At 49.7% G+C, this 20,414-nt stretch overlaps 6 protein-coding genes across 6 annotated transcripts; 3 read left to right on the forward strand and 3 right to left on the reverse strand.

The window, feature by feature from the left end:
- Nucleotides 1-798: 798 nt before the first annotated feature.
- Nucleotides 799-1,397, forward strand: AFUA_1G00850 (uncharacterized protein; the record flags this gene model as incomplete). Its single annotated transcript, XM_744744.1, has 2 exons — nucleotides 799-1,166; nucleotides 1,193-1,397. 2 exons carry the CDS (start codon nucleotides 799-801, stop codon nucleotides 1,395-1,397), a joined length of 573 nt encoding a protein of 190 aa, XP_749837.1.
- Nucleotides 1,398-3,754: 2,357 nt separating this feature from the next.
- Nucleotides 3,755-7,166, reverse strand: AFUA_1G00880 (uncharacterized protein; the record flags this gene model as incomplete). The annotated part of the gene is made up of 2 exons (XM_077803770.1): nucleotides 3,755-5,196; nucleotides 5,231-7,166. The coding sequence occupies 2 exons, from the start codon at nucleotides 7,164-7,166 to the stop codon at nucleotides 3,755-3,757; spliced, it is 3,378 nt and encodes a 1,125-aa protein (XP_077659943.1).
- Nucleotides 7,167-10,567: 3,401 nt separating this feature from the next.
- On the reverse strand, nucleotides 10,568-13,667 carry AFUA_1G00890 (uncharacterized protein; the record flags this gene model as incomplete). The annotated part of the gene is made up of 6 exons (XM_744746.2): nucleotides 10,568-11,558; nucleotides 11,610-12,255; nucleotides 12,311-12,661; nucleotides 12,861-13,137; nucleotides 13,183-13,426; nucleotides 13,480-13,667. The coding sequence occupies 6 exons, from the start codon at nucleotides 13,665-13,667 to the stop codon at nucleotides 10,568-10,570; spliced, it is 2,697 nt and encodes an 898-aa protein (XP_749839.2).
- Nucleotides 13,668-14,234: 567 nt separating this feature from the next.
- On the forward strand, nucleotides 14,235-15,724 carry AFUA_1G00910 (uncharacterized protein; the record flags this gene model as incomplete). Its single annotated transcript, XM_744748.1, has 2 exons — nucleotides 14,235-14,263; nucleotides 14,350-15,724. The coding sequence occupies 2 exons, from the start codon at nucleotides 14,235-14,237 to the stop codon at nucleotides 15,722-15,724; spliced, it is 1,404 nt and encodes a 467-aa protein (XP_749841.1).
- Nucleotides 15,725-17,125: 1,401 nt separating this feature from the next.
- On the reverse strand, nucleotides 17,126-18,405 carry AFUA_1G00920 (HNH endonuclease signature motif containing protein; the record flags this gene model as incomplete). Its single annotated transcript, XM_744749.2, has 4 exons — nucleotides 17,126-17,388; nucleotides 17,474-17,602; nucleotides 17,661-17,984; nucleotides 18,033-18,405. 4 exons carry the CDS (start codon nucleotides 18,403-18,405, stop codon nucleotides 17,126-17,128), a joined length of 1,089 nt encoding a protein of 362 aa, XP_749842.2.
- A 727-nt stretch (nucleotides 18,406-19,132) lies between these two features.
- On the forward strand, nucleotides 19,133-20,167 carry AFUA_1G00930 (uncharacterized protein; the record flags this gene model as incomplete). Its single annotated transcript, XM_744750.1, has 1 exon — nucleotides 19,133-20,167. The coding sequence occupies one exon, from the start codon at nucleotides 19,133-19,135 to the stop codon at nucleotides 20,165-20,167; it is 1,035 nt and encodes a 344-aa protein (XP_749843.1).
- Between the last annotated feature and the right edge of the window lie 247 nt (nucleotides 20,168-20,414).

Genomic DNA, 20,414 nt, shown 5'->3' on the forward strand with positions numbered 1-20,414 from the left:
GGATTCCCGATATTTGCGCCGCGGGTAAAATGAGTTGCATGGCACTCAACAACCTAGCGTTGCTTCATTAGAAGGAAAGATGGACGACAACACATCATCACTCACTTCATTACCGCCATCAGTCATCGCCTTTTTTAGTTTAGCGATCTGTTCTAGAAAACTTTCGCCAGAGTACCGCCATCCACCGGCACAGGCTGTTTTTGTTACCTTTCCCTCGCTGATAAGGCTCCCCATCTTATCTATAATGGGTCTAAGGGAGAGAGAAAGTGGTTCAGGCATAGCGGATTCAAGTGCTTATGCCATGCACAGTCTGATGAGGACTCTAGAAAAGTAGTTGAGACCGTGGCCTCTCATAATATGTTGTTTGTTTGTTCTTGGTATATCCCGGGAGGGGCAAGGAGGGGTAAGGATGGTTGCATTGGGGCCCGACGCGATTTCCTACGGTTCCCGAAAGCTGCCACTTGCGCAGCTAACGGAGTCATGCGACATTACCGAACCTGACCTAATCGTCTACTAGAGGCACGTGACCCGAGTCCTATATGAGTTGTCTTGATCAGAAAAACTGGCTGTAAATAGGCATATATTGGATGCAGCTACCATAGTCTCTATTGCTGATGACCTACACTCACTTTTAACACTGTCAATCCGTAATGGGTCATCCGTCTTTCAAGGCATCCACTGTAGCCAGTGTGTTACGCAGACCTAATATTCTTGATCAGTCGAAAGCGATCCAGCATAAGCGAGCCATCAATATCTGTCGACTGACGAGCTGCCTGTAACCTCCAGAACGATCAAATCATGTTAAAGAGGAACAGAGACAAAGAACCTGTGTCCGGCAAGAACAAGAGGAATGCAGAGTGCACGTCTCATTCAAGAGAGCTGACGCATAATGATTACACTGTGGGATGGGTCTGCGCGCTGCCAAAGGAGCAAACCGCAGCAACGGCAATGCTAGATCAGATACACTATGATCTACCGAAGCCGCCAACTGATCACAACACATACACTTTAGAATCCATTGGGAGGCACAACATTGTCATAGCCTGCTTACCGAAAGGCAAGTACGGCACTAATTCAGCATCGGCAGTCGCGACCCGGATGGTTGGCACTTTCCCGTCCATCAAGGTCGGCCTTATGGTTGGAATTGGCGGCGGTATCCACCGAAGGTTAGGCTTGGAGATGTAGTGGTTAGTACGCCGGTTGATCAGTTTCCTGGAGTGGTCCAGTGGGATATGGGCAAGGCAGAAGAGGGTGGTAGCTTCAAAAGAACCGGTGCCCTGAATAATCCCCCGAGCGCGCTGCTGACGGCATTGACAAAACTGGAGACCAAACATGACATGTGCGGGTCAAAGATACCTCAATATTTAGACGGCATGGGAAAAGATGGCCAAGACTAGTCGCGAAATACACCAGACCCGATTCACTCAACGATCCTTTGTCCACTTCAGACAGCTCCTCCAACAGACCGAGTCAGCCTCGAGAAGTACGTTAATCTTAATTTTTTTGTACCCCTCCATTCAATGATATTGTACAAAGCCAGTATCCAGAAACATTGTAGTTCTAGAGTTCCCAGGCAATCGGTGCATTTCTTCTATGGCGGGCGATCGATACATTATAGAGAGTCCTCGACCGGTAAACTAGAACAGGAAAATACTCTGGGACAATTGCATGGTTTAGAATCTATTATAGACAAGCCGCGCATGGTGCTGGCTCATTATTCTCCCGCTCAAAGCGTCGGGGTCGGGCAGCGCCAGCGACTGCGCACCCGATGCTCATCAATCGCGTGGCGCTGGAATGCCATTTTATGCAACAAGATCACTTCGCACCAGTTACACTTGAGCGGCTCTTCCTTCAGATGAACGGCATCAAAGTGGCGCGTGACACAGCCAGCATTATGAAACATCGTCTGACGCTATTTGTGCAGGTCTTCATAGCATCCCGGGGCGCTGACGTCCTGCTGGTTTTGGGCAGCGACATCTCGGGTTCTCGAAGACCGATTGTCAAAAAAGAGCGAACCATTCTAGAGACTGGGTATACGACAGTATCCGCATGAAGACGGCCGACGCTCCCTCATGCCCCGACTGAGTGTGAAGTAGTATGACAAGTCATCGTTGTGGTTGCTGGGTGTTGTTTTCGGGCCACTTGCCTCACCCAGATGTGTTTACTGGTACCAAGGGAAGACAAGAAATCGACGCCTAAACAAAGGATATGTCTAAGGTTTGCCAGCTCCCCTTCGTCTGGATGACGGCGGTTCGTAATCCTTGTCGGATGCAGCAGTACGTTCCTCCGCTTGCGCTTCCTGGCGGCGACGCTTTGCCTCATCGTCGGACCTCAATTGCTCAGCCGGAGATGATGATCTCAACTTCCGCTTCCTGATCGGCCGCTTCGACTCAATGCCGCGTAGACCGGGAGCTGACTCTCTTGCCTGGTGAATCCGCTCTGTGCGGTTGAGAAGGTTGACAAGAGTTCCGTAGCTTATGGATAGCTCTTTCCTCTCATACCCGTCGGATAGCTCATCAGGACCAAAATCACTGAGGTTGAGACTAAGACGCCTGCCCTTGTTTGCAGGACGACCATCTTGCGTTCGGAATACCTGGTAAATTCTAGCGCAATCCTTCCGTAGGGCAGATGACCGCTTATCTCAGCTTCAACGACTTGGTCGACTTCCAGGACATCAAATTCCTCGCCTCTTCCTGCACATAAGCAGGACGCCACAAAGATACAGTATACTCTTTCCCATCATATTTGACATTTATGCCAACAACGACCTTTATATTTCCGTTCTGAGTTCATGATATAATCCCAGGCCAACTTCCTTAGGTTCCATTCTGTGAATATGAGACCTCAACAACTACACCAGGATATGCTGCCAAACAATGCTGGAATTGAGCATCCGGTTGGCGTTGTAGGCATATTTTTGTGTCATCTGATTGTCCATCCTCGGACTTATCCGCACGCAGAAGAATCCGTGAAGATCCTCCATTCGTAATTAGCGCTGCATTCGCTGGCAGGCCCTCCTTCGTCTATAATGGTCTGAAGTTGTTTACTTATTTCACCGGCGACGGAGGCCACAAAGAAGTCATGTACCGGACTTGGCATACGAATCTGGAGCTGCTCAGATTCCGGGTCGTAATCCCAGCTAAATACCTTAGCTACAAAAAGTGAAGGGTCGGACTGGAGACAACTTACCGTACTTTGTCGTTGACGCAACTGTGGAGTTCTTCGTCCTTATTAAGTCGAGAAAGTAATTCCGAAAATTGCTCGCGTTGCAACTTAGTACTTGGCGAGTGTGAGACCACTGGACCAGAACCGCTGCGGATGCAGTTGAATATTCTCAAAACACACGCAAACGACTATGTCGTATGCTTGGCGTTCTGCGGTTGGCGGAGGTGTCAAAGGAAACTTGTGCTGTTCTGGGGGCGTGCTCTCATCCGCATTCAAATTGCACGATGCCTGCGAACCCCGATGTGTATGGATGGACACTGGTTTTGCCATGTTGGCCGGGAGTTTTGGCAAGGAAACGAGGGGTGTTTGTTATGCAGCTTCCCGTCTCAAGCAGTTTGCAGTTTTATTCATTCGCCGTCCCAGCCTATCATAGTCGATGGCTATGCGGGAATCGACCCACCGCTTAAGGGCGGTGAGAGCGATTAGTAATAATTATTTACACCTCTAATGCTTGGCTTGACTGAGGGCTTGCCTGGACGTCTGCCCAGGGTTCCCCAAGTCCCCTTTGGCTTCAATGTACCCATTGACCTCAGTGCTCTTCCTCATCTATTTCGTCCTGCCGTACAGCTCCAAATTGCCCGAGAAGCCCTGTTTGCAGCATGAATCTGGCCGCCCGGACCGCAAGCCTGGGCGAGTTTAATATCGTCTTCACATCTCCTCCTCCTTCTAATCCTCCACCTGGCTTCATCAGATACTGTTGGCGTAGGTCTCTGAAAAGTGGGCAGGCGAGAAGAACGTGCCGTACGGTCTGGGTGGCCCTTCCGCAACGGCAGTCTCCGTCTTGGATATCCGGTACCCCTCGTTGATAAAGATAGTATCGGAGCCCTATCTTCCCTGTGCGCATCTGTACGATCACCGTACTGAGGGGTCGAGGAAGGCCTCGGTGTATCCTCAGGACCTGCTTCGTTGGGCTCGGCGTCAGCTCATATACAGTCCGGCCATGGGGGCTTGTTCGCCAGTCTTGTTCCCACTGGTTATTTGCCACCTGCCGAATTCTGGTCTCTACTGCCGAACGAAGGAGTCTCTGTTGGACCGGCCTTGGCGCTGTCGCTGTGGTCATCACTTCCTTCACCCTGCCACGGTGTCCACGGACCTGTCGCAAACCTGTGGCTTCTTTTGCTGCTTTGTCGGCTAACTCATTGCCTTCGATTCCGCAGTGTGACGGTATCCATCGAAAGGAGATGATGAGTCCACCTTCCCTTGCTTTATCTAGGGCCGCTATGACCACCTCTACGAGATATTGTCCAGACCGCCTATCTGGGTTCTGTATGGCGCGCAGGGCTGCCTGGTTGTCAGTGAATACCACCGCCCGACAAATCCGATGCCTTATGATGATGATCAAGGCGAGGAAGATCCCTTGCAGTTCCGCCGCATACACTGTGGTTTCTGACTGTTCACCCATGTAGGTCGCCCGCGCGTCCAGGTATTGCGGGCATACCGCCGCGGCTCCTACTTTGCCGTTGATCCCGCTCCCGTCTGTATACACTGCTACCGCCGTCTGGCTGTGAGCAGCGATGATATCATGCTCTGCTATTGCTTGTTCCGCGCTCTCATCGATGGTCACGTCCGGTGGTGTCCAATATGGTGCCGTGATATATGGTTGGATGCACTCCAGGTTCCCAAAGTTGACCTGTCCCAGTCTCCGGATGGCGAGCTCGTCGATCCTCTGTAGTGGGCTCCACTCCCAGCAGCGCCAGTCCGGCCGAATACGTCCCCGTCCTATTTCCTCACCACCGCGTACGTTCCGTATATGATCTCTGGCTCTGCTGGTCGCAATCCGTAGCAGTGTCTCCAGCATCTGTTTTTCCAACAGCCATTGTATTGGAAGCTGATATGTTTCTATGTTTAGTGCTGCTGCTGCTGTTGTTCTATACGCGCCAGCAATGGCCAACATTGCTCGGGTGTGGATTTTATTAAGACTCCGTAGACGTGTCTGTTGATGCTCGCCGTCGTGCTTGAGGGCGTGCCATGCTGAGCATCCGTAGAGGAGTGCTGGAATGATTACCGATTGGTAGATTCGCAGTAGCTGTATTAGGCCTGCGCCCCAAGTGCTTCCGGCTAGCGTGTTGAGGGTTTTGAGAAATGGCGTTGCTTTCCTTTCGACCTGTTTGACCTGGTCGGAGCGCAGGGTCGAGCGTGATACCCAGGTATGTGGCTGTCTTGGCGGGCTTGATCTCTGCTCCGGCGACTGTCATGGTTTGCGTCTCGTTGAATTTTGCCCTAGCGCGGGTGAAGTGCATGAGCTGGTATTTCGCGGGGGAGGATTTCGACCCATGGGTTCTTGCCCATTCTTCGGCTCTCTGGTGTGCCCGTTCCAGATTTTCACAGTTCTGTTCCGTTGAAGTGCTCCTTGTGAAGAAGTAGACATCGTCGATCCATCCCGATGTTCGTACATCACAGTCAGCCGCGGCCTCCAAGAGGTCCGCGTTGTAAAAGAGATAGAGTATGGGCGAGAGTGGTGAGCCTTGTGGGATTCCGACGGCAACCGTGCACGGTTCGGACTCTATGTCCCCCATTCGTATGGTGGTTGTCCTATTGCCGAGGAAGCTTGCGATCCATGCCACGGTGTCCCGATCAATTCTCCGTTTCCGTAGGTTATGAAGCAGCCGCGTGTGTGATACATGATCGAACGCTCCTGAAACGTCTAGGAACAGGACACTGGCGACATGGGATGGCGTCAATTTCCAGGTCGTGTGTATTCTCTCTAGAAGAACGTGGACGGCCTTCTCCGTCGACACGCCTCTCCGTCCTCCCATGTGCTGTTCGGGTAACAGATTGTACTTCTCGACCACGTAACTCAGCCGCTTCGCCAGGATTGACTCCATTACCTTGCCTAGCGTGTTCAGGAGCGCTACCGGTCGGTATGCCTTCAGTTGCCCGTAGTCGCTCTTCCCGGGTTTCCTGAGCGTCACGGTGACAGATTCTCGAAAGTGTTGGGGACAATAGTGCAGCCGGAGGCACGAATTGTAGAGGTGCTGGAGGGGCTTCGCAATATATGGTGAAATGCGGTGTAGCAGGTGGCTTGGGATGGTGTCCTTTCCCGGCGCCTTTTTACCCGGCATACGTCGGATCGCTTCCGTCACCTCTCGCAGAGTGATCGGCGGTAGATGTATTGTGTGTGGATATTCGTAGCCCTCGATGTCAGTCAGGTCGACATCCGGGGGTGGTGGGAAGAAGGCTTGTTTGAACATCTCCAGCCTTTTAGTTGCATCTGGTTCCAATCCTCTATCCGGCCGTTGGAGTGGCGGTACCAGTGTAGTTCGCGGCCCTCTGCTACGGGCCCATCTTGCTATCCTCCATAGGCCGTCTAGGGAACTCGTCGCCTCTTTGACCCGTTTCCGGTGGTGATTTCTTAGCGTTTTCCTGATGAGTCTAGCTTTGTGGTTCCTTGCGCGACGGTATGCTTCCCAGGCCTCGGGCGTTCGTTCGCGTTGGTACCTCCGTCTCAGGCGTCGGGCGAGCCGCTGCGCCTCTTTGCATTCTCTTGTCCACCCTGGTATCGAGCGCGGGCTGGCTCGCGTTTTGGGAGTGGACTCGTTGGCTGCTACTAGGACGGCACTTACTATAGCCTGGGTGGCGTTGTCGATGTCTTGCTCTGTGGTCAACGTCGTCAATTCGGGCAGATTCTGTATCAGGACGCGGTGGAGCCGTATCTGGTCGGTAAGTTCCCAGTTCCACTTCTCCGGAAATGTGCGCTCGCGGGTTGGCTTTGCCAATACTGTCTCTAGAGGGATGTGGTCCGAATCATGATCCAGGTCATCTCGTGGGAGGCACCGGATGAGACTGTCCTGGAGTCTAGGTGTGGCTAGCGAGAGATCGATCGTCGATTCTGAGTCTCGGGATCGGAAGGTGACGGTTCCTGTTTCGTAAAGGAGGCCTAAGTCGTAATCCTCAATCAGTCGTAGCGTTTCCTCTGCTTCAGGGTCCGCTCTTTGCGCCATCAAGCCACCCCAGTATGGATGATGCAAAGTTGAAGTCTCCCACGACGATCCGTTCTGCCTGTCGCCATCGCTCCATCGCCGTCCGGAGCACCGGGAGGGTACTGTTTGCCGGTTCCATAGAAGGGACAGGGTTGTACACGTTGTGGATGACGATCTCTTCGTCCTCTCCTTCGCCCCAGCGTAACTGTAGCGTGCTCAAGTCGGGGGAATGATGTGTGACTGACCAGCGTCCGGCTTCGATTTCCCGTCTCAAGCCATATGCAACACGGAACGGAAAAATACTCGTGCCGGAGTTGTCAGGCGCCTAGGAAAGTCCCAGGCAGGGCAGGCACCTCTACGCACTGTTGGGGAATCGTACTCCTTACAGAACCGTTTTTGCAAGAGGAAGCTAATGCGCAGAAGAGTGGGTGGAAAATGGAAAATGTTGTCATGGCGGTATAGCGCGCCCATCCTACTCAACGATGCATATGTTGCACCAGTTTCGGGAGACCAGCAAGGTAGTCGGCGAGAAATCGCTCAACCTGGCAGCGATTCATCGACACTTCTTCGATATCCGAAATTGCTTTCCAATTTTTGAAAAGCCCATAGCTAGATCAGTCCATGCGTCGTGGCTCCAAGTGAACTGACTTCTTGGCCACGCCACCACATCGGCCACTTGGTGAACCTGCCTGCTCAGCCGCCAAAAGCCCAGCTAACCTTTGGAACTAATACGGCTAGCGCAATTCAAATGATGACTAACGAATTCAGCATCAACGTTCAACCACTGAGTTCAGCCAACCGTGAAGGCTCGATGAGCAGCGAGCTTATAGGGCAATTACGCGACATGGTTCACCCAGCAATGCACACTCGGGACATCAGCGACATGGTTCAACCACCCGTTCTTTATAGACGGATAGCACAGTCTTGCTCAGAGTGTTGAAATTCGCAAATATCGGAGGCTCTGTTGGAATGTATATGTTCAGAGCGGCAGTGCGCGCTCATTGACCGTGCTGAATACTCAGCTGATAAGGTTCAATCATCCTTGGGTGTACGCATCTCGCATCTACCTCAAAATGCTCAACGACTCTGACGCTGACAACTCCACCAGCAGGCCCGCTCTAAGTGCATAATGTGCTCATGGACATGGTTCAACCATCCCCCTTCCATCAACATTCTACTCACAACCTACCAGTTATTTGGTGTTGACAAATCAGTTCAACCATAAGCTGCTGTACGCGATCCGGTTAGGGCGACGAACACTCACATGAGCGACCTTCTCGAGGAGCAGTGAGTAGCTTTCGCTATTTTCCTATATGCATCCTTCCGGTATACCATTCCACGGACTTCGTTCTCCACTCTGAAGTGGGGAAGAAGCTCATCACATTCTGCATACTGTACAACTAGGCCTTACCGGCTTCCATTCAACAGCTGATCATTGGGGGCTCGTGCGGTTTATCCGACGACATTCGGAATCTCTCATCGTGGTTTTCATACTCTCTCTGGCCTTTATTTGTCGGAAAACTTAAATTGCAGCTGGGTGGTCATAGAAGCATGCTTCATATTGCTTTCGGGGAACCGACTCGGTTCAGGGCTTCTTCGTCCACTGTATGGCGCAGGTCATCGTAACTTGCGTCGACACGAATCTCACCGTGCAACCCATACAGTAGTATTTCCGGCGTGCATTAAGAAATCTTTCCGACTGAGAAAGCAGTCGCCATATTGCCCTCTTGCTCCGTAGGACCGTTCCTTTTGCCTCCTTGCCTAAAATATACTGGCTAACGTAATATGGTCGATACGATGAGGGAAAGCCACAGGATGGAATTTTGGAAACGACCAAGGTTACCCTTCGAAATGTCACCCTGTAGAAGTCTATCTTACCTATGCCTGGAGGACTCGTCCTAGATGGCTTTCGATCGCGAGGATGTGGGGATATGGAAGATCTGGCTTTACATATATATGCGTCCCTTAGTCACAGGTGCTGTGCTCCCGATATCCGGAAAGTAAATTGGCGGGGAGGGTCTTTCTGCCGCATCTAAGTCAGCGGCGAGATGTTTCCATGTTATTGACAATATAATAAGAAATTGTCATTAAGAAGATCCAGTAGAATGTGACAAGTCTACCACAGGTATCAAGACCTTGTGCCAGTGGCATTGACAGATCATGAGACAGTTATGGAAGGAAGAAATTTGAGGATGAGAAATACAGACTTGAAGGAAGCGTGCAAACAGTCTCTCAGGCTAGGGAGGGTCCGACGAGAGATCAGTCATTCACCCATGGATAGAAAACGCGTAAACGGTGAAATATGTGAAGACGTAGATGGGTCACGCTGGAATAAAAGAGATGGCAACTAGTGGGAAAGGGTCCATATAGACAAAAGAGACAGACGCATGCATGGTCAATACATGACATGACATACATGGTAACTTTATGTGACCACAGATTACCAACATTATATTTCCACTTGGTCGTCTCGTTTTGTCAGATATGTTATGTGGCTGTGCAAAGGTACATATCGTCAGAGACGGAGTTCGTAAGGTAATGTATTTGAACGCAAAGCGGAAACAGCTATCTAGCAACGAGTCGAGCCTAGCTGGTGGCCACGCATCTCTTCTTGCCCTACTACGTCGGCACAAAATATGCATAACTCTTACAGAAATGATCACTTTTGATTTTCCCACTGTTAATACTACGCATGCGTCTGGCATGTTGTTCATATCAGGAGAGACAAGAGATCCTGGATCCTGTAGCCCGTTTATGCATTACTATACCCGGAAGCAGTATTAATAAGATGTTGTGATATCGGACTCTTGGAAGCAAAAATTTTGGATGTAAGCAAAATCAATGCCTGTATAACAATGAGGATACGATATACTAAAGTAACCTGTACACAAGTCTAGCAACGCTTATGATACATGTCTAAGCAGTCTCGACCTCGTCGACCACCGTACTCGCGGCTGAATTTGCAACCAACGTTTCCTAAGGGAAGCTGTGGATCGGTCCGGAAAACGCCTCTGAAAGACATGCGCTATTCCTTCAACACGCCCTGCATTCCTCATTAGATCTTTCAGTAACTGATCCTCTTTCTGGCTGTAAGTTCTAGTCTTCTGAGCCGAGATATGGGTACTTGTAGAATGCTGACGGATCTTCGCTGCGTGGTCTCTTGCTTTGGCTCGCGTTAATGGCCTAGCTGATGCTAGACCTGGCTCTATCTCGCTTCCGCTTGCGCACACGCCAGGCGAGTTTTGGGTAGTCGCAGACAGTTCCGCAAACGCTGATAATTTATCTCTTGTCAATCGTCGCAGCGGCTCTTGGATCAGTGGATTTTGAGGTGACGATGTGGGAAAAATGAGAGCGTTGCCGGTCTCAGAAACATTGTCGCCGTGAGAATTAGTACTGTCCGGGGCTGGACCTGCAGACAACATTTAAGATGGCGAATCGATCCCGCGCCTCTCTGCCAAAGAGCTGCTTGTCAACTGTTCTCTGAGGTCACACTCATCGAGGTGTTGGTGCTTGTCTTCTGGCCAGACTAAGTTAGTGGTAGATATATCCAGGATCCGCGGGTCGATTACGGTAGCGCTGGGAACAGAACTGATTGCTGCGGGGCAAGGACTATCAGTGACATCCATAACCTCAGTTAAGGCCGAGTGGATACTGTCATCATCTGGACTTCTACAAAGCGTTTTATTAAAGTACTCGAAGTGAGTGACCGCTTGAGAGTCCAGATCCTTGGGGCACTCTTCACTTTCATGCTCTGCCTCGGCGGAGGGAGGGAGCATGGCCAGGGATTGTTTTGTGGGCGGTTCCCATAGAATTATTTTCAGGTCCTTTCTATTAGTATGTGAGAGCGACGAAGAATTCTTCTGTTGCTTCCAAGGACGTCTGCGCTGCTTTGGTGAGTTCCCGTCCACGACAGATTCCTCGTCAATTTCAGAAGAAGATCGCTTCTTCAGAGTCTTCTCAGATGGCACGCAAATTGCTTTGTTATAATGGTGTACGTCACGCAGGTGTCGCCGGTAATGCTGCTCATCAGTAGAGACGTGGCTACAAAGAGGGTCAGAGCACTTTGACGGCCACGACTTTTCGTTGATATGATCATCCAGGTGCTTCCTCAGGTTTGTGCTTCTATCAAACGCTGTCATCCTGCGGGCAGCGCTTTTTCCGTTATCCCACATGCAGTCAATACAATATCCGGCACGGATGATAGTATTGCGATACACTATCACTTCGTAATGCTGACTAGTCATTGAGGGGAGATGGCTCGCACAATGCTCTTCGAACTCAGGGCTCCTCCCATTATAGAAGGCGAAGCACTCCCAACAATACTTGACGTGATTGGGAGGAATTTGCTTAGTACGAGACACTTCTCCTCGAACACAACTATGGATGTGGTTGCTCCTCTCGGCCTTTTGAAGCCTGTAAAAGGTCAGTAGAGGACATTTATATGATATCAGCAGGCGGGCTCACGTCTCCAGATATTTACCACAACTTTTCACCGGGCATCGGCCCTCGACGGGCTCCTCTCCCGGACGGTACACCACGTCAAAGTCGCGGAGGCATTGAGTGTATAAATCTTTCACCACAACGACCTTTTCATCAAACGAAAGAGACTCCTTTGACGACATAACGGCCGCCAAGCGGCCTAATTCAGGCATGAGATTGCATTGAGCTTGCTTCTCCGCAGTTTGCTGAGTATGTTCTGGGCGTTCTCGGCCTCGCGTCAAAATTTTCCAGTCACGTTGACTCCGGACCCATTCCGTTTGATACCGCTGAAGCGCCTTGGCATAGATCTTTCTCTTGAGGACGTTGTACTCGTACTTCAGGCGTTTAGTATCCTCGTCATACTTAGCATTCTGAATTTCCGTTGCTTTGGCGACCAGATGCGGGTCCGCATTGATCTTCTGTTCCTCTTCTATAGGCAGCTGGCGTGGGAGGCCATGTTCATGAAATTGGCCGTAGCCCTGAAAATATTCAATGTGAGTGTGGTCGGCGAGTCTACCTCTCAAAGCATTGAACACATCCACACCAGAACAGCTGGCGAGATAGTCATTTCCATAAACAGACTTAGACTGGTGTGTCAGGATCTGGGCGACATGAGCGGAGGAGTACTTGTCTGCGCAAGATGTTAGCCAACTTTGAAGACACCTCAGACGGGAAAGAAGACCGACTCCTAACAGCCTTCCCCAATGCGCGACGCATTGCATGAACCGTGGCAGTCACAAAATAACCGGCATTTGCGAGGATTTTCCTAAAATCTTTTTGATACTTTTCTTTCGTTAACGGGTCTTCACTGACCCCGCCTGCCGTGGCGCCTCTAATAATGCATCGATCTTCAGCTTCTTTGTTCCATCTGAGAACCAGCTCGTCCTCCCCCTCCGGTATCCTTTGCTCAAAGACTTCTTCAGGAGATGAAAACCCATAGAGAGCATCATCGGCAAGGGCAAGAGCTAGGAGATACAGTGCCCCTGAATAGATGGGTTCATCACAGTCCCAAATGGCAGTGCCGAACCTAGTAATATCTATATCAGTATTCCAAGCAGATTCAGGGAACAAAAAGACCAAAGGTGGGCGGTAATCTGCATACACCGTATTTTCGGGATCTTTGTTGTTTTTAACGAACTGTTGGTCAAGCCGCCATCCAATCCTCCAGGGAGCATTCTCAGCACGAAATAATACGAGCTCAATATTCTGACTAGCGTTAGCATTTGAGAAGTGGACTAAGGCATGATAGAGCCCTTACTTTGTAACGGAGCCCTCGTCCATCATCCTTTTTTTTTGTGGATGCAGGTGTGAAAGAGGACACCCGAGAACCTGTGCATAAAAACTGGAGAGTAATAAAATGAAACTCAACGCGATACCGCCCCGATATAAAAAAGGGGTCATCAATAGTCCAGAGAACAACGATGGCGCGCTCGAAATCCCTCAGCTGGAAATTGTACTTTGGCTTTGTGATCGTTGACAGGAATTTTTTTTCAACCAAGTCACGGTCAATCCACTGTCACAATCAGAAACACTCTTTGAGAGCATAAAGAACACTTACTCGGTAGAGTTCGTCTCGATCATTACGAGCAATCTCATTTCCGGTCACAATGTAGAAGCCCGGGACGAATTCTTGAGCCCGGTTCAAAACAGTGTCCCTGGTCGGTATTCCATCAGGAGCAAGTCTGCCTTGCGTACCTTGAATGAGCCAGCGGAAAAACTGTTTGAGCTCTTGTATTGTAGGAGCTGGGTGCCCATCCCCAACTTCATATCCTTCAGGCACCTTCTTTTGCTGGATAAGATACCTGATGATTAAATGAGACCTGGACGGCATACACCCTAGGAATTAGTGACTTACTCCTCGTACTTACGCACTCGTTCTCGATATCTGTTTTTCGTCTCCCCTGATGCTCTACCCCTACTTCGTTCAGCATCTTCCTGTTCATGGGCATTTGCATCATATCCCCTCTGTTGACGAAGCTTGCATTCAGCCTGCCGTCTCTTTTCACGCTGCAAAGCCTTCCATGAATCAGAGCGTGCGACCATTGTCAGGAGAAGTCGAAGCGACACTGGTATAGGAATCAGGGAAGAAAATATAGTAGATGATGCATGGAAGACGGCATGTAGAAGTAAGAAACATCAAGGCGTATGAATTGTTCATATTTATAGTCAGGGCGAAGTACATTTTAGACACACTGTTAGTGGTAGGGACCCACATCCACTTTGCCCAAGTCCGACTGGAGAGCATCTTCTAGTAATATGTAGTACACGGTGACCAAAAGATGACAATCAACACTTGTCTTTGTGATGCCCTCAGGAAAGTTATGGGTTGTTGCCATATAGACTAGGGAGCTTTAGTCTACTCAGTTTTAAAGACCTCTAGTAGTCACGTGAGTGCCAAAGTGGAGTGAGCAGGAGCCGCTCACCTGATGAGTCAGTGAGCCTACAAGGGTAATCCGGGGACTGCCGGAGTACTTTGTGCGTGCTCAGTGAGCAATCAGTGAGTGTTCTGTAGCACTCACGGAGCGCTCACGTGCGGCCCTCATAAAAGCGGCGGCACCCATATCAGGCAATCGGATAGGACTTGCAGAAAAACAGTTCACTTATGCACAAATGACCCTGCTCATCATTCTTTTCGGCTTGTCAGCATTTGTTTTTCTTTTAGTAAAAGATAAATCCACTGTCTGATCACTATCTGGAAGCTAACATATTGCGATTGTATTATTAGGCTTCTCGGCGGCATCTTTTGCATCGATGAGGTGACGTCCAGCCCTCTCAACAACTATATTGCCTCTCAAGCTGGTACTTGGGGGCACTCTCCTTCGTATGCCCCTACCCCCGGTGACTTCGGCCGTGAACGTACGCCATCTGAATATAGCCTCTCGCCCACCCATCAGTTTGGTGAACGTTCCACGCCCCTGCCTCAATCTCAACCTAGTAGACTGCGCTTCCTTGACGATCTTGAATCGGATAATGGGGCAACAGACGATGATCACCCGACTTATATACCATATGTGATTGAGTGGAGGGTGACTCTTAACCACCGGGTCCTGGCAAAGGATACAGAACAAGATTTGGTTTCAAGACCCAGTTCATACTGGCGGCAGATTAAACAGAAGGCTGAACGTGTGCTGCGTCAGAAAGTAAACCATAATCAGCGTGTGAAGCCAGACGATACTTCTGTTGTGGTTTCTGTAAACGGCCGCTCACAGCGTGATCTTACAAAACACTTCGAGAAGACAAATATTGACTGGACAGCCATAAATAGGCAGATCTTCATGTGGCAGAATCTGCTTCATCAGTGCGACAAAAAACTCGGGATTTCTATCTCTATTAACTATATGGAGGACAACAGCCCCCCGACGAGAAGAACTAACAAAAGAGGAAGCTCCTCAGCAACCAACAGGATGCTCCGTGAACGGGATGATCGAATTGATGCTGAAGATTCCTCTCGACAACCTTCAGTTTGGCGAGATGTATATCAGAAAATGCGATGCCCTGGACCACCCTGCCACCATGAGGGGCAGTACTGCTGGCAGGATCCGGAGGGAAAGAAGCACTACAAACTCAGGACCCATCATTTGACAGCCCTTGTCAAATATGTGGAGCAAGGTGGCATTATCGAGTCACATGATGATATTCCTGACAATGTACGTGAACAGCTGTATGCTGAAGAGCGTCAGCGACTGTCAAAACAAAATAAATCCACCAATGGCTCGACTGGGTCAATGCCGCCGCAGATAAACATCAATGTCCTTCCGGCGCAGTCATCTCAACCATCGATCTCTTCTTGGGGTGCTGAAGCAAATCCAAGTACCGCCCAGGGTGAAATAGTTGATATTCCCGGATTACTTGATCAAGCAGTGGAAGAATATACTGATTGGCATCTGTCACGAGTGAGCGCTGAGACCTTCAAAGCAAATATCAAGAAAGCACGTGATGTAGCACTGGACAACTGTCTCGACCTCAAACAAATCCATGGTGAAAACCCAGAGTTCTTTGTCAAACAGGGGGTGAAGATTGGTGCCGCGCGCAAGTTCGTTAGCGACATCAGCCTCTGGCTCAAGCACCGGGAGCAAAATAAGGAGAGTGGGAACCACTAGTGATGGGTGTATGTCGAGGCTGCCATAGTCGCTATATAGAGAAGTCGCCTACAGTGGCATTCATTTTATTAGTTTCTGTCAAAAAACATGTAACATTTCAATCATTGGTCCAGTACGGCGGTAAACTTTCGGACTGAGCAATCAATTCCACACGTTCTTTTAAAACATTTATATCAGTAAAAATAAGCGAGGTGTCCAGGCTTTTATAGACGTCGTTGACCTCTTAGGCTTGCTTCTGCCAAGGTTGGCTGTATCCATGAGGGAGTAAAGAGATCAAAAACAGAATTGCCCGAGTGGGACTGACAAGTCCTAAAGTCGGATGTTGGAAGGATCTGGGGAATTGACCCAGTTTTGGAACCGATAAGGATGCCATGTGATTAATATGAACACGGACGAGCACTGCGTGGCTAGACGTTGCTTAAGTGCTTCCTCAGGTCAGATAACGTGACTTGCTTTGACACACCCGTCTTGCCGTTAGAACTTTATATCGGATCGGTACGGGTTATTTGTGAGGCACAAACCGCCGTGACCCGGGATTAGTCAGTTCCTTGACCACCTGCTTCAAGACCGCCACAGTAAATTTGGGGTTTTTGATAAGAATATCATTCAGACTGTCCTGGTTTAAAAGATACTGGACATGGGTCGAGACGATCTCCACAATCTCGTCACGCAGCTTATTCTCATGAGGCGGGGTAGAGCGCCATATCTCTTGGGCGACGTCGGGGAAATTTTCCGTTCTCCAATTTGATTTTGCCCATTTCACAATTCGGGTTGTTGCAAGTTCACGGAGAGGAAACATCCCGAACTTATCGGCGGCTAAATTTACTCGAAGATGATTGCGAGCTATTTCATCCGATGCTGAATCAATAGAATCACTTGTTTGACCGTAGTTTTGGGTATAACAGAATGACAGAACGCAGGCTATAGTATCGCCATCGTCGGGTATGTCGACTTGTGATAATTCCGCTTCCTTAAAACGACTGTCAGAAGTACGACCATGACTGCAACAACCAAGTCCAGAACTCCACTAACCCGGAATCCACCCTTTAGAGCAGCATCAAAGAAGGGTGACTGAGAGCAAATGATAGCACGGTGGCCTTTAAATTTGCGTCCTGGACAAGATATTGTCATGTCTGCATACTTGTCTTCGTCAAGAAGACGCTTCATCACAACTTCAAGATCTGAGAATCCCATAGCGTAATATACGAATAATTATCATGAACCACTGCATGACTTGTGGATGGAAATGCTCCCCAGAGCAGGTCTAAATACCGGGCGCAGAAGTAACTACGCTGCATAGATTACATCATAATGAAGACGACGCGAAAGCCAAATAGTGCTAGGAAAACCTCAATCCAAAGTCAAAGAATCAAGCAATCAGTGGCTACTTCCATTGATATTCTAATGAACAGACGTCTCTCCGAGCCTGAACCAAACATAATCATCGAGTCGGGTTGATCCATTCGGCATCACTTCGCCAGCCTCCATTTCCTCTATATCCCGAAGGATATCATCAATACAATCACCGGCAGCGCTGAGATGAAGGATGCGTCCAATAGCAGCGTGAATTTTGAGAAGCTGAGGAGAAGGCGGATCTATACTTCGATCTGGTGTAAGATAAAGTGTACGAGTCACTGGGAGCCTTTCCATCCGACCCATGCGGTCTGTCTCTACGTAGTTAATTTTGTAGGTGTGGGGTTGGGAGCCAGCCGGCTCAAACGCAATATCAAAACGCAATATCAAAGTTACCAAATAACTTGTGAAGGTCATGAGTCAGGGTCAGCGCATTCATCGGCCGATCGATATCAACCCCATTAATTAGGTGGATAGCGCCGGGGTTGAACATCCTCAAGATCCTATAAGCCATCAGCTTTGAATCTGCCTAAATATCGTCAGCCAGGATAAGATTCAAATCGCCCAGAACATGCGCACTTACAAGTCTCCCCTTCGCCTTCTTCGCTGGTAAGTGACATAAGAGAGTGAGGTATAATATGCGCGACTTCCAAAAATGCCATATTATCACGTTCCTCAAGCAATGACTTGCCATCATCATCCTTCAAATTAGGCCCATCCCGCTTATATCGTCTCTGGCCTTCTTGGGCTTCGAATTTCCGATTAATGGCACATCGGTGGCGGTCACGTATAAGACAGGCTTGTCGCAAATTTGAGACACGTTGAGGAGTGCCAATGGTGGCTTCCGGAGTCCTAGAATGGGAAAGAGCCGGGGTGGGTTGGGGAGTTTTTACTGCCAACGCTTTTACTGGGAAGAGTAAGTGACTTGTATCAGGTGTAGCGCCTGGAAACTTACATGGTAAGAAGTTGTCCACCAAGTACTTGGCGAAAACAACAAGACAGTCACGTAATGCATTTGTCTCTTCAGCTGACCAGACACAAAATCTGTCAATGTGGGATAAGATTTGCTCTAGACCAGTCCCTTCCGTCTCACCGAGCAGCTCTTGCTGAATAAAAGTGAAGAAGAGGTCCAGAAACTCATCCTTTTCAAAAACCTCATTATTCATAAGTTTAATGAGTGTCACTGGTTCATAGCCGATATCGCTCGCCTGACAAGGCTCAAGGTGCAGAATGATTTTATCAAAAACTCGATTCAAGGGTTGAGACGAAGGAACGATAACCCCTTCCAGAGATGAACGGTGCCGGTGAGGTCGATGTGGTCGCTCCATTGAAGCTGGAAAAGTATTCAGGCAGCTTGCCTGTCGAGCATAACACCATCACATCATTATTGGTCGCTCCGATGATAATGCTGCTGGTACAGTCAGGTGAAGTTAAACCAGGTTGTGGTGTTGAGATTCGGAACCGGAATAATTTATTCCCGCATGTCCCAAATTGGCTTAAGAGTTGATGATGTGGACGAGAGGCCTGAGCGTTGGCTCAATTGCCTGACTATCGCCACAGGAGACTTGATATTGCAAATGTTTTGCCTCACCCTATCGTCGTCTTAGATGTTAATAGCTGCATCTTAGAAGCGATCATGTTTGCACTCCCAAGCGAGCCAAATTTCTCCTGAATAAAACCGAACGAAGCTACTGCCTGTATCCCATTCTCGGTAGTCTGCTGTCTCACTTGGCATTAGCAACGCCCAACGCCTAAGCCCGTCGATACCAGCAGCGTGACCATGTAAGGGTCGCAACATGAGGGGCAAGGGTCTTTGCCTATCCCTCAAGCCACCAGAATTCGCAAGAAGTCTATAGGTCTATTTCCATGCATTGCTGCCCAGAATTGACTCCCAATTTATAGTATTTTTTGGACTCGAAAGGCCAGCCCTGATGCATTCATAATGTGGGGTTTGGTTATATTTGCGCCACATGCTCTCCACAGCTTACCACCCAGACCTACATTCACTCTCCCATCATTTCTCTGGCAATATAATCATACCCGTCTATCAGCGAGATGGCCTCTGTCACACCCGAGGATGTTGCAGTGCTACCTGTACCTCCGCGTCTGGACGAAGACGCACACCACCTGGCATGGGAGGACTGGGCGAGAAGAGCCCCAGGACAGAAGCTCACCACGGAGAAGGAGGGATACGCCCTCATCATCGCGGCCGAGGTAGTCCGAAGCGTGGAAAAGGGCCACTTCAAACCAGAAAACTCCCGCAAAGCTTATGAAGTCATGGTCCTTACTGCGCACCGTGAGTCCGATCTCAATCCGAGGGCCAAAAATCACAAGAGCTCGGCTACCGGCGTGTTCCAGCAAATTGAAAGATTCCATGAGCGGAGTCCACTCAACCCTCCTAGCGTCCGGAAAGTGCCACTCACGGTTGAGCAGCGCATGGATGTGGCGACAGCTGCTGGGTTCTTCCTTAGGCAGCTCGCACATAGTCATAACTGGCATAAGATGAAGATACATGACGCGGCGTACGAGGTGCAGAAGTTCCATCGCAAGGATATGCACCGCTACGCGGATCCCGAGATCACCAGGGAGGTTGTCTGCTTGAGTGGTGCTTTGTTTCCCGGGCAAGCATCAATGATCGATAACGCGGTATACTCAGATGAAGAGAGGGTCAAGCTCCGTTGCCCGAATTCGAGTCGCTCCAGTTGTAAGGTCGGCGGCTGCGATGATGACACTCCCGCGGCGTCCGACTGGGTACCGTGTGAGGAGCGAGGGGTGCCAAGACTTCATATACCCATGGACGTTCCGCCTATAGACCAGACACCAAAGGATTCCATGCCAAAGGATGCACGCGACAAATGGGATCGCGCGATACAGACGGGGAGTACAGGTGTTGTGACTGCGATTATGGGAATGGGAGGAGGGGCGGTTCTGGGTGCGGCCACGTCGGGAGGGGTTACTGTCGTGCCGTCAGGTACGGCCCTAGCTCTTTCATTCAATCTACTTCATCCTGCAGGCCAGGTCGGTGCCTTGATAGGGCTTGGGGTTGTTGGTACGTGCTGGACATGGCATTATTTTACCAGTAATGATTAGGGTAACTTTCAGTAGACGCAGTAGGACTCTAGCATGTATGCCTAAAAGGAGAGATTGGCGTTCATTACGGCATGGAAGGGCTGACTGTAGCGAGGTGGCTGTACTTAGAATAAGAAAATTGATTTTGTTGCTTCTGAGCAACTCCGGGACCACCCCCCAACCCCCGGCCGGAAGGGGGAAGAAGGACAGCTATTCGTATTCTCAAGAGCCTTTGGAGAAATCCAGCTGTGGCATCCTCATTAGTCGC

Source organism: Aspergillus fumigatus, chromosome 1 (assembly GCF_000002655.1).
Source record: "Aspergillus fumigatus Af293 chromosome 1, whole genome shotgun sequence".
In the NCBI taxonomy this organism is placed as follows: Eukaryota; Fungi; Ascomycota; class Eurotiomycetes; order Eurotiales; family Aspergillaceae; genus Aspergillus; species Aspergillus fumigatus.